Raw genomic sequence first — 13,886 nt, forward strand, 5'->3', positions numbered from 1 at the left:
GTCAAACACTAGAAAGCACCAGAGTTAGCATGTGAATCCAAGATGCCTGGATCCAGAGGCCCTCCCCTTAGGACACAGAGGCCCCTCAAAGTGTTGGCCTGGAGTCCCCATTGGTGTATGAGGCTTATGAGTTAAGGATCTCCTGGAAACAAGAATAACAAAGCTGCAGAGAGGTTAAGTAACTTGCCCCAAAATGTGTCCCTGGTATATGGCTGGATAGGTTTCAAAGTTTTTGTATATCATCAAGAACGTATGAAATTACATTGAGGTATTTGTAAATAAAGTTCTTAGAAAAAAATGACCAACTATGTGTAAGTGTATCTTTAAAGTACACCATGGTACAAATAAGTATAAGGTGGTAGCATAGTCTTATGAAAATTCTTACCCTCAGTAGTTTTAGAATCTAATAGATAACTGAGATTATGTACATGAAAGTTTAAAAGTTTCATTAATATTGTTAAAATGCTATATGGCTCAATAACTAACTGATTTGTTGTTTGCTTTCCAGGGGTCCCCAAACTTTTTACACAGGGGGCCAGTTCACTGTCCCTCAGACCATTGGAGGGCCGCCACATACAGTGCTGCTCTCACTGACCACCAATGAAAGAGGTGCCCCTTCCGGAAGTGCGGTGGGGGCCGGATAAATGGCCTCAGGGGGCCGCATGCGGCCCACGGGGCCATAGTTTGGTGACGCCTGCACTAGACTGTAAGCTCCATGAGAAGAGCCATCTTGTTTATCTCTCCTTGCTATAGAACAGTGCTTGCTACACAGCAAGTGATCAATAAATGAACTTTGAATGAATGAATAAATGAGGTTAGAGGGATAGATGGATTTACCAGCCTTGTTGAGGCTGTGAGCTTAGATAAACTCTCTGAGAAATAGACTGTGGACAACAAAGAAAAAGGAAAAATATTGAGAAATTGTGTCATTCACAGGATGGAAATAGAAAGAGGAGACAAAGCAATTAGTGGGATGGAGGGCAAATCCAGAAAGTAGAGGATCATGAAGTCAATAGTAGGGAGTTTAGAAAGTGGTAAACAAATTAAGGAACAATGCAGAGAACTTTAAAAGGGTGAGAATTGTGAAGACACTGTTGCATTTGGTGTTTGAGGCTGAAACAAGGTTGCTGTAAAAGAGAAATTGGAGTGGAGCCCCATTTGCACAGGAATTAAGGAGTAATTAGGACACGAGGCAGGAAGATTGGCAGTGAATAGAAGAAATAAAGATGACAGTATTGGGTATTTGCTTGCAGAATGCAAGGTCATTGTTAATTTAGTTAAGTGTCATGCTGTCACTTAGTGTGTGGAGTAGGGGATCCTTCTTACTCCTCTTTGTTCTAAGAGAACAAAAGAGACCTCGAATTTCACCTGTGCTCCAGTGATGTTTCCGAAAGCTCAGGCTCTGGAATCAAATCCTAGTTCAAATCCCAGTTCTTCCTATCACTAGCTGGATACTTAGGAGAAATGACTTAATTACCTGAATTTTCTCATGAGTAAAGTGGGAATTCAATTGGTCATTGACTATTAAGCTCCTACTATGTGCCATTGTTCTAGTGGGGTTTTTTTGCATACTGGTGGTAAATAGATCTCTGTATAATTCCAAAAGCATTAAGCCAACTAGATGTACTATTGCTCCCACTATGTGCAACTAAAAACCCTGGATAATATATAAATATATAAGACATGAGAAAGCAGACAGGCTTGGGACTATGGGATCCAAGACACAACCTGGTGATGAGTTCCCTAGGTCTTCTTTTAGCCTCATATACCCCACACTTGGAATTAAGGCTGGCAATCAGGAAATGCTAATAGAAGCAGACAAACCAACAAATCCCAACAAAAGCCTATTCCCTCTAGAGAAAGAAAAACAGCTTAACAAGACTGAAAACTTTTAGAAAATAACCACTTACTTCAGCTGAAAACCACAGAAAATAGTGACCCCACGCCCCACCCAGCCAGCAAAAGAGTGGGAGCCTAGATTTCCTGTCTCACTAGACGATATCAAAGGGCCCCAACTGCAATGCAAGCCTGTGTGTGCACATGCACACACACACACACACACTCACACAGACGTGGTATCAGAGAAGGCGATAAGAGCTGAACTTTCATCCTAACCTGACAGTTACAGGGCTCCTACTCGCTTCGTGTTAGAGGAAACCACACAGGGAGTCTGAACTTCCACCCACTGCCCAGAGGTAGTGAGGTCACCTTCCTGTGAAGTCAGTAGGGGACACATGGGCAACAGTAACAATGCATTCCTATCCCTTCCAGCTAAAACAGTTTTAGTCAATTGATGCCTAGTGGAATCCAGAATTCCCAACCCTGCCCAGAAGTAAATAGGAGCCTCTTCCCTCTCCAGTATCAGCAGAGACCAAATGGATCCTACCCCTACCCCCCGGCAGCACTCCTCCCTTGCCCTGCAAGACTGTTATTAGAAGAGCCAGTTCAACAAGATGTTTGAGTAAGCTCTGGAGTCTCATAACATAATATCCAAACTGTCCAGATTTCAATTAAAAATCACTCATCACACTAAGAATCAGAAAAACCTCAACTTGAAAAAGATCAAGGCCAACACTAAACTGACAGAGATGGATATGACAGAGTAATAGTGGCATGAGAAGTACCCCTGGTCTCTCCTCTTGAAATTTCAACAAATTGAACAGCTATAAAGCACGAAGCAACCCTACCTGGGCTCACAGGCTTGCCTGAAAAATATGCACACCAAGTGGACTAAAGGTGGAAAGCATTGAGAAGGAGGTAAAGAAAATAAGATGCACTTGCAGTTGGCTCCAGAGAGGAGAGAGGCCAGGACGGTTTGGGATTTTGTCCGCTGGGGCTCCAGAGAGGAGGGAAGCACAGAAAGACTGGGTTTTTCTTTTCTTTTTTTTTTTTTTTTTTTTAAGTAGTTTGAGTTCTTTTTTTATATTTTATTTATTAATTTTTAGAGAGAGAGGAGAGAGAAAGAGAGAGAAGGGGAGGGAGGAGCAGGAAGCATCAACTCCCATATGTGCCTTGACCAGGCAAGCCCAAGGTTTCGAACCGGCAACCTCAGTGTTCCAGGTCGACGCTTTATCCCACTGCGCCACCACAGGTCAGGCTGGGTTTTTCTTTTCTGCTGGAGCTATGGAGAGGAAGGAAGCTAAGACTGTGGGTTTTGTCTGCCAGGGCTATGGAGAAGGGAGAAGCCCAGAGTGTCTGGGTCTCCTTCTGAGGGGAGATGCAGAAAGATTGTGGGGCTATAAAGAGGAAGGAAGCTCGGACTGTGGGTTTTGTCTGCCAGGGCTATGGAGAAGGGAGAAGCCCAGAGTGTCTGGGTCTCCTTCTGAGGGAGATGCAGAAAGACTGAGGGGCAAAGAGGGAGATACTAAACCACAGTGGAGGCAGAACGAGGGGGCCATGGCTAGTGTTCCTATGATCTGCCCACAGCCAGCACTCAATGCATAGACAGAGGAAACCCAAGTGTTGTGTCCCAGCCTCTCAGATCCCAACTCCTACACCTCACAGGGTATGGAGAGCTGCAGTGACAGACCCCACAGCTAACTCTCCAGAGACATTCTCTCCCCTGAAAAGCAGAGGTGCTCCATTTGTTGAGAGGTCCTCTGGTTTGTTGAGACTCAGGGAGAAGCACCCAGAGGCCTGAGGTTGCCATTGCTAAATCCATAAAGCCATAAAACCCTCACAACATGCCCCACCCACCAACATGCCCCGCCTACATCACTGCAACAGCAACATCTCAGCAGAGTTCAGCCCAGGAATTTAACAGAGCTAAAACTTACAACACAACACCTACTGGAAAACAGAAAAACTCAAAACTAAAATATTTTTTGTTTTTCTTTCTTTTTTTTCTTCTTCTTTTGAACTGCATTTTATTTAATTTTTATTTTTTTATTCTTTTCTGGGTGTTTTGTTTGTTTCTGATATTTTTGGTGTTTGCTCTTTGTTTTTCTGTGTGGTTTTTTACTTGTTATTATTTTTTATTTTTTATATTTTTATTGTATTTTTCACTTTTACTTTTCATTTTTTAAGTTGCTTTTTGTTGGACTTTTTAGCAATATCACTCTCAAATGCCATCAAGGAAGAAGAAATCTAATACGATGGCTACACAAAACAGAGACATAGTTCAGAAAGAAAATAAACAATCTCCAGAAAAAAAAATTAAAGTTCTAAAAATACTTGACGATATATGAGAAGACACCAATAGACAACATAATGTGCTCAGAAAACAAAACAAATCCTCACCAAGGAGATTGAAACTTTAACAACAGATATAAAGAACCTAAGACATGAATTAAAACTGAGTTAGCAAGTTTAGCTAATAGAACAAGCCAGATATAAGAAAGAATCAGCTAGAAGAAAGACAGGCAACTAGAGATGCTACAGAGAGGAGAGAGAATTATGAATTTAAAAAAAGAGAGGGTGCTATAAAGATTGACTCCATCAGAAAGAACAATATAAGAATAATAGATATATCAGTAGAAGAGAAGAGAGGAAGAAGGGAATGCAGAGCCTATTCAAACAATAATCGATGAGAAATTCCCAAGCCTATAGAAAGTGTTAGATCATTGAATCCAAGAAGCAAACAAAAAGCCAAGTTACCTCAACCCAAACAGACCTTTTCCAAAGCACATCATAATAAATTTGTTAAAAATCAATGACAAAGAGAATTCTCAAGGCAGCTAGGAAAAGAAAAACATAACGTATAAGGGAAAGCCCATTAAGTTATCATCAGAAACTCTACAAAACAGAAGAAAGTAGACTGGAACATTCAAAGTATTGAAAGAGAGGAATTACCAGCCAAGAATATTATATCTATCAAAGTTATCCTTCAAATATGAATGTGAAATAAAAACATTTACAGACATACAGAAGCTGAATTTATCACCAGAAAACTCACACTTCAGAAAATACTCAAGGGGGTTATTCAACCAGATACAAAGAACAAAACAAATCAAAACTACAAGTAAAAGCTCCAACAAGGTCACAATAAAAACAAAAACAATCTATGACAACAATAACATAAAAGGGGAGAGGATAAAGATCTGCAGTAGCAAAGGAGGATGGAGTGCAGAATGGGAATGTAATTAGTACCACCATTATGGAAGAAAGTATGGTGGTTCCTCAAAATATTAAGAATAGAATTACCATATGACCCAGCAATCCCTCTACTGGGTACACACCCCCAAAATTCAAAAACACTCATACATAAAAACACATGCCTCCATATTCATTGCAGTATTATTCACAATAGCCAAGATATGGAAACAACCAAAGTGCCCTTTAATAGAGAATTGGATAAAGAAGCTAGGATACATATATACAATGAAATACTACTCAGCTGTAAGAAATGATGACATAGTGCCATTTACGACAACATGGATAGACCTTGAGAACATTATACTGAATGAAATAAATCAGAAAAAGCTATAAACTGTATGATTCTACACATAGATGGGACACAAAACTGAGACTCATGGACATAGATAAGAGTGCAGTGGTTACTATGAGGAGGGTAATGTAAAGGGGGGGGCGGCTGGAGGAAGGATATAAACAGGGACAAATATAAGGTGACTGAGGATGATGTGACTTTGTGTGATGGGTACAAAACATAATCAATTTTCCAAATGCTGTCGAGATGTTTACCCAAAATCTATGTATTATTGATGATCAATGTCACCATTAAATTTAATTTTCTCAATTTAAAAAAAAGATCCTATCTTAATCTCTAGGAGACTGGAAACTTCAGTTCATCCAAATCTCAAAGTTCCAAATTTAAAACGGCTTCGAAAGTATTTTGAAATTATTTACTTAATAGTAAACTGGCTTCTGAGCCAGTCAAGAATCCAGTAATCCAATAGAGTGCTTAAACCCTGTTTTTTAAGGTCCTTAGACAAGAACCAAGAAGCTTAGCAGCTGATTCCTGCAAAATTTAACATAGGAAGACCCATAGACAATGTTAACAAAGACTATCTCTAATGAAGTCTAACCCCGGATCATTCAGAATCCCATTTCTTTGTACTGCCTTTTTCAAAAATAAGCTAAAAGGCTCTCTAAAGTCACAGAATTAAACAAGAGGATATTCTTTGAGCATCAGTATCAATTAAGAGTATGCTAACATATACAGTCAAATTGCACATTCATTTAAGTATACATTTATTAATCACTACTTGCTCTATATCAGAAGCTATTCTAGGTGTTGGGGGATCCCAAAATGAACAAAATAATGTATTCTTACCCACATGCAGCTCTTGGTTTGAGTTTTTGAATATTTACCAAAAAAAAAAATAATATTTTAAGCCTGGTTATCACTAATTCACAACTGTAGTAGGCACTAATTCATAGCTGAAATGAAAGGCTTAAGAGAGATGGGACAGTGGAACAGTACACCAGAGGTGTGAGTGGGCAGGAGACAAGACCATTGAAAAGGCAGGAGAAAGAAACTGATATAATCTTGGCCTGGGCAGTGTGAGAATCCAGATTAGCTAATACCAGCAATGCAAACACTTTTGTTTTTGCAATTAGTGTGTATTTTATAATTTTAAGTTTTTTAATTACCAAAAATTATTTACTTCATAGTTTTAAAGATCAAATGAGAACACTGATGAAGCTGTATAGCCCAGAACTTATCAGTGGGAAACTCAATTAGTATACTAGTTTTTAAAAAGGTAGTATCCCTTAATATAATTTACATTAAAACAGATTTTGTTAATACAACTTTGTTCATGATCAAGATAATGCAGAAAGACAGAGAGTGAAGCAGTGAGATTAGCAAAACTGTAAAAGCTTTCAAATTGACTAGACTTAAGTCAAATTAGGGTTCCAGCTCTTGAAAGCCAACTGTCTTGCCTTAAAGAAGTTATTTTATCATCACAAATAAATTTTCATAGGGTTATAAACGTGAAATACTAGGGATGTAAAACCCTCTAGATAGTGACTGGCACTCCTCAAATATTAACCTCACTCTCCTGGGCCACTAAACAAACTCATTTCCTAGCTGTACTGGACACATGAATTCTGGCTCTCCACAGGAAAAGTCAGCATTACTTGAGCCCCTCCCCCTTCTTTACCAAGGGTGAGTAAAAGAAGAGACATTTCTTCTCTCTGCCCCCTGGTGGTGAAGCATGGCTTGCAGCCTAAATGCTAAAACCATGCTCCCTCCTGGGCCTGTGACTTTGCAGGGTAGTACAGCAGACACTGTGTCAGAATTCAACAGTGTTTGGGCACCCTAGCCACACAGTGCTTTCTCAACAATTTTGTCAGCTACTCACATCCATCCAATAAATTCATTTTCTCCTTAAGTAAACAGTACCTGTGGTCTGTAAACAAGAACCCTACCTAGTACATTTTTGTAAAACTAATAAAAGTGAATCAATATGTGTGTCATGAAATTATTTTCAGTATCTTCTTCTCCAAGACTGAATATACAAAGATAATGGAAGTAATGTATTCTTCTGCTGTAAAGATGGGTGGAATATATCAAAATCCACTTGCTGAATTTTCTTTAAATAGTCTTCCAGAGCAACCTGGAAAGAGAGAAAAATGCCCATTAGATCATAAAATGATTAAGACTTTAAAAGAAATTAAAGACAAATTACAAGTGTTGATATTAAGGCTATTTTAATTTTCCTGAAATTGTCTTCTATATACTAAGAATTTAAGCAAGAATTTTAAAAGGGAAAAAGAAAATGAAGACATCTTCTACAAAGTTTCTATTAGGCCAGTAAAGCAGGATAATAGAGTTATTAGTGCTAGAAATACCAAGGCAATTCTGATCATATTTATATTGTTCTGGTCAAAATGTAAAAGATCAGAGAAATTTTTGCTTGCCAGTTTTATTACTAGACTCTGTAGAATACAAAAGGGATGTTTCAATCAAGGAGAATGACCACCACCACCACAAAATGCATAGTGCCATGAGGAGGAGGAGCTCAAGCTGTTTTAAAAAATTATATTGTGAAAATGTTTAATGGGTCTCTATACTTTTGTTAGAAAATGTTTCACACCCAAGGAGAACAGTCAAAGGTCCCTACAAATGTCACCCAAGTTTTCATTGTAATGGGGAGCAAGGTTGCAAACACTGACAATATCAGTGTTATTTTTTGGTTTTCACTTATTTTTACTAATTTATAAATTATTTCAATAATTTTCTCTTTTTTGAGGGAGAGGTGGAAGGGAGAACCATTGCTTCTCATATGTGCCTTGACCTGGACTCAAATGGGTGCCCCTGGCCTCAAGCCAGCAACCCTGGGATTGATCCCAGGACCTCAGCACTCCAGAACACTCTATCCACTGTGCCATCAGTGACAGCTCAGTAATTGTCTTGTTAAAAAGAAGAGAAGCCACTTAGTTTTGCACTGCACAATTCTAAAGGCACTACTCCTGTCTCAGTCCATGTGCACAGCTCCCCCTAGAGCACCAAGCTCTCTGCAGCACAAGCAGTGTGATCCCATGAAGATCATGCTTGTGGATTCTGAGCAAAAAGAAACAGAGGACTGGATTTTCTCCCAGATTTTTTTCTATATACTTATAAACAGTTGAGTGTACATACAAACAATTTCAGTATCTACTTTTTAAACCCTAAACTTATGTATAACAAGAGAAATGTGCAAGAATGTACCCAGTTGCATTGTTACATTAGCAAAAAAATTTAAAAAGTTCTTTGACAAAAAAAGATAAACTTCATGCAATGAAACATTGTGCTAGAAATAAATTTACTATAGCTATATGCAATAATATGAATAAATCTTAGAAACATGTGTGTAAGTGACCTAGAAAACAGAAACAGAAAATGACCCATTTTATGAATCTCAAAAACAAAATTCAGCAACAAATGGTTTAGGAAAAGAATAATAAATACAACATTCAGGACAGCTACTTGAAGGAAGGCAGAGACAGTGTAATTTGATGGTAACATTCTAGTTCCTGGATTGAGCGGTGAATTCATGAGTGTTAATTATGCTAAATTTTTAATACATGTGTACATATACAGATACATCATATTCATTTTCAGATCTCAAATATTAAATATTTCAAGAGAATTTAAAAAATGAAGATACTTTAGTGTACATTCTTTTACATTTTTAAAAGATCTCATGTTATTCATGTTCTGTAATACCCTTTTTATCACTTAATATATTGTGATCAAGTTTTCACTTCTAAGAATTCTATTATGCTCATTTTATAGTTTTATAATGTCTAATTATAAGAAATAGTTGATGAAATTAATGTACAGGTACATAATAGAATGTTATACAGCCATTAAATATTATATTTATAAATATTTTAATGATGTGGTTAAACACTTCATAAGTAGGACACTGAAATATAATGTGTGACTTCATCTATACACAAGTTCATTTTAAAAAAAGAACGGCGTCGGCCTAGCGTGCGGAGGACCCGGGTTCGATTCCCGGCCAGGGCACACAGGAGAAGCGCCCATTTGCTTCTCCACCCCTCCGCCGCGCTTTCCTCTCTGTCTCTCTCTTCCCCTCCCGCAGCCAAGGCTCCATTGGAGCAAAGATGGCCCGGGCGCTGGGGATGGCTCTGTGGCCTCTGCCTCAGGCGCTAGAGTGGCTCTGGTTGCAATATGGCAACGCCCAGGATGGGCAGAGCATCGCCCCCTGGTGGGCAGAGCGTCGCCCCTGGTGGGCGTGCCAGGTGGATCCCGGTCGGGCGCATGCGGGAGTCTGTCTGACTGTCTCTCCCTGTTTCCAGCTTCAGAAAAATGAAAAAAATAAAAAAGAAGGAAGGAAGGAAGGAAGGAAGGAAGGAAGGAAGGAAGGAAGGAAGGAAGGAAGGAAGGAAGGAAGGAAGGAAGGAAGGAAGGAAGGAAGAAAGAAAGAAAGAAAGAAAGAAAGAAAGAAAGAAAGAAAGAAAGAAAGAAAGAAAGAAAGAAAGAAAGAAAGGAAGGAAGGAAGGAAGGAAGGAAGGAAGGAATAAATAGTGGTTTGTCTCTGGGTCCTGGAATTATAAGTGATAGTTATTTTCTTCTAATATTCTTTTTGTGTTGTCCAAATCTCTATTATAAGAATATATTTCTTTTACAATTAGGAAATTCCATTAAAATACAGATGAAATGTGACCCAAAATTAGAGCCCAACTAGACATCCACGAATTAGGATTTGGTTCAAAGGCAAGTTTAGCTAATGCTAAATAAATTGTTTGATATGAAGAATTTACTGAAAACTCTCAAAGACATTATTACAATTTCTGAATATGGCACCGTAAAGCTTTATCTATGCAGAGGAGCATACTATACCTGGACTAATCAACTTTAAACAACAAAACCTTTTCTTTGAACAAAATCATAACAGATGCCCCATATATAAAACAAATAAGCAGAGATGTGACCCAGCTAGAATGAGAATGTAGGACAGCAGCAGTCCTTCAGGAACTGCCGTGTAGGCCCTCTTGTTTCTCCGGGCACAGGCTGAAAACTGAGAGCTGGGCTTCAGCCCCAGGTCTGCAGTGGAGCCTGAGATCCACATTTCCAGCAGATGCCTGGGTAAGGCCAATATGTTGTCCAGGGAGACACTGTGAGAACCACTAGTCTAAGACAGTGATTCTGTGGCCTAGCTGCACTTCACAATTACTGAGGGAGTTTTTAAAAAGTATCAATGTCTGGATACTGTGATTTAATTCATTTGGGGAGAGGCCCAACATTACTTTTGTTTTGCAGGGGAGGTAGGCCCCCCCAGTTGATTCTAATGTGCAACCAGAGTTAAGAACAACTTTTTTCATAGAAGTGAACAGAACAAAACCCTTGACCTTCATGGAAGTTTAATTCAACTTAAAAACAGGTGATGGTACATCATCAAATATCATTTAGACTAAATAACCATTAAAAATGGTGACACAGGCTCTGGCAGGTTGGCTCAGTGGTAGAGCGTCGGCCTGGCGTGCAGAAGTCCTGGGTTCGATTCCCGGCCAGGGCACACAGGAGAAGCGCCCATCTGCTTCTCCACCCCTCCCCCTCTCCTTCCTCTCTGTCTCTCTCTTCCCCTCCCGCAGCTGAGGCTCCATTGGCGCAAAGATGGCCCAGGCGCTGAGGATGGCTCTGTGGCCTCTGCCTCAGGCGCTAGAATGGCTCTGGAAGCAACAGAGCAATGCCCCAGAGGGGCAGAGCATCACCCCCTGGTGGGCATGCCGGATGGATCCCAGTCGGCGCATGCGGGAATGTCTGCCTCCCCGTTTCCAGTTTCGGAAAAATGAAAAAAAAAAAAAAGGTGACACAGAACAGGATGTGCAGACACAAAAAGCTGCTTAACACCCCATTTACACAAAAAATACGTATGTAATCATATGAACATACAAAGTCCAGAAAGATGAACAGATATCTCTGGAAATGATGAAATTGTAAAATGATTCTCATTTCTTTTTCCTCCTCTTATATATGTGAACATCTAAAATATGATTGTGTTACTTTTATAATAAGTAAACCCACTAAAGAAACAAAATGATTTCAAACACTCAAATCTGAGACCTAGGATAGAAGATGTGAAAGGATAGAAATAAATATTTACATATATATTTTTTTTTTTTTTTTTTTCTTTTCTTCCTCCCAGAGACAGAGTCAGAGAGAGGGACAGATAGGGACAGACAGACAGGAACAGAGAGAGATGAGAAGCATCAATCATCAGTTTCTTGTTGTGGCACTTTAGTTGTTCATTGATTGCTTTCTCATATGTGCCTTGACTGTGGGCCTTCAGCAGACCGAGGAACCCCTTGCTCAAGCCAGCGACCTTGGGTCCAAGCTGGTAAGCTTTGCTCAAACCAGATGAGCCCGCGATCAAGCTGGCGACCTCAGGGTCTCGAACCTGGATCCTCTGCATCCCAGTCCAATGCTCTATACACTGTGCCATTGCCCGGTCAGGCTACATATATTTTGAGGGGAAAGGTAGATGGTATGTTTGACATTGTAGAAAATGCATGAGTTTTCAATGTTCAAAGATCACAAATCTTTGAACTCTGGCTTTTATCTATGAAATGAAGTAACCATGCCTAAGGATGATTACAGATAATTATGAAATGACCTAGTCAAAGCCTGTCCCGTAATAGGTACTAAATAATTGGAAGCTATTCTCATGTCTTTATGTATTTTTCAATAATGATTTCCAACTTGGCTATACATCAGAATCATCCAGGGAACTTTTTTTTTTTTTTTTTTTAAGATTTTATTTCTTGATTTCACAGAGAGAGGAGGTGGGGAGCAAGAACACATTAGTTGTTCACTGCTTGCTTGTCTTATGTGCCTTGACTGGGCAAGCCCAGGGTTTCGAACCTATGACCTTAGCATTTCAGGTCAACACTCCAGCCACTGGGCCACCACAGGCCAAGCCCTGGGGAACTTTTTAAAAGCACAGTTTTTCCTAGGAATTCCTCCTTTCTCAATCCTGAATCTTATTTAGTAAGAAGACCTCAGGGATCTATCATTTTTTCAAAGCTTTCCAGGTTATTCCGATGCAGCAGATGGTACTGGTCTGTGAACCACACGAGTCAGGAACCAGTGCTATACAATATGGTCCCAGTGAAGAAAATATTACTAGAATAAGTAATACTCATATAGCTGTAAGTAGCCTAACAATACTGCAAAAAGTTTCTCATATGATTCCCATTTTACCTAAGAGTATTCTGAGGAACATGGCAGTTGAGGACCTTAAACTCCATGGCTAGAAAATAGCAAAGCAGATTCAAACTGATGCGGTCTGGCTGCAGTCAGTGCTACTGCCTACTGCACTCACTTGCCTCTGGGAAATACAGGTGTGACCTTCACCAAAAGTGGAATGCAACTAAAAAACCCACAAGAGAAAGGGAAAAATCCTCCTAACTAAAGAACTGGATTGGGAAACTCAAAATAGAAAAAGAGGTCATACACATCCGCTTTATTAATTAAACAGTCTTCTCTGTTTATCTACTTACCGTATGAAGAAAAGCAGGAAATGCTTTCACAGGAACAGTTTTGTGAAAGGACCTAGCCTGAAAAGGAAGACAAAAGGGAACTGGTTTAAAATAAAAATATTTCTGGAAATAAACACTCTCCCTCAGAAAATGAACACAATGCAACAGTAGCATTTTAACAACACAGCTAGGGCCTCCATCAAGAGCAAGAAAACAGCTCTCATCTTTCACAGATTACAATTATTTCTTAAGCCTAAAGGACTCAGGAAAGAGTACTATATTAAGAATTCCATTCTTTCTTACAAATTGAGTTTGGCATTTTCCAATTGCCTTATAACAGATTATAACTTTGACCCCCTAGCTCTGTGGTTAGGGTTAAAGGAAAAAATACTTGCATTTACAAATCCCAGCACCTCCCAGCTTAGATTGTCATTATCTCCTGTTTAGATGAATATAAGATCTTCCTAGTTGATCTTTCTGTCTGTGTTCTCCCAACCTTTAATTCATTCCACACAGCGAGCCAAATCAATGTTCTTAAGTCATTGTTCTATTTTTATTTTCTTTAACTTATGTCCCTGATAGATCAAGTCTCAACTATTCATCTTGGAATTCAGAGGCTTCCACGTCTGGAATAACCTCAGCTGTCTCACTCACCTCCATACTGCTACGAACAATGAAGACACCCTGAGGCAGGCAGGCTGATGATGCTCATTATCCTACACTCACCAAGCCACTTCTGTTTCCAGTCTTCATTTGTACTGTCAGATACCACCTCTACTTCCTGAGTCGCTTCTTAAACCCCTACCCTTCATTTTACCTGTGTACTAAAATTGCTCTCTTCAAAATTATCCATTCACTAATCATCCTACCTTTTATCTCTTCATTTCCCCGTAGCATGCACAATTTTACTATTCCTCCTTCTTGGAATTTGCTCCTCTCTTGGGTTTCTAACACAATGACTCGGTTTTCCTACTTCGTTCATCATTCATAAC

At 39.4% G+C, this 13,886-nt stretch overlaps 1 protein-coding gene across 4 annotated transcripts in view; it reads right to left on the bottom strand.

The window, feature by feature from the left end:
* Nucleotides 1-6,133: 6,133 nt before the first annotated feature.
* NDUFAF6 (NADH:ubiquinone oxidoreductase complex assembly factor 6) overlaps nucleotides 6,134-13,886 on the bottom strand; it is a 48,632-nt gene continuing 40,879 nt past the window's right edge. For all 4 annotated transcript variants that reach the window (XM_066266019.1, XM_066266018.1, XM_066266020.1 and 1 more), the window contains 2 exons: nucleotides 12,916-12,972; nucleotides 6,134-7,520 (listed from right to left, as the gene is read on the bottom strand). In XM_066266019.1, coding sequence (XP_066122116.1) covers nucleotides 7,392-7,520; nucleotides 12,916-12,972 — 186 coding nt within the window. In that variant the 3' untranslated portion in view covers nucleotides 6,134-7,391. The remainder of the gene's footprint in view (nucleotides 7,521-12,915; nucleotides 12,973-13,886) is intronic.

Source organism: Saccopteryx bilineata, chromosome 3 (assembly GCF_036850765.1).
Source record: "Saccopteryx bilineata isolate mSacBil1 chromosome 3, mSacBil1_pri_phased_curated, whole genome shotgun sequence".
NCBI lineage: Eukaryota > Metazoa > Chordata > Mammalia > Chiroptera > Emballonuridae > Saccopteryx > Saccopteryx bilineata.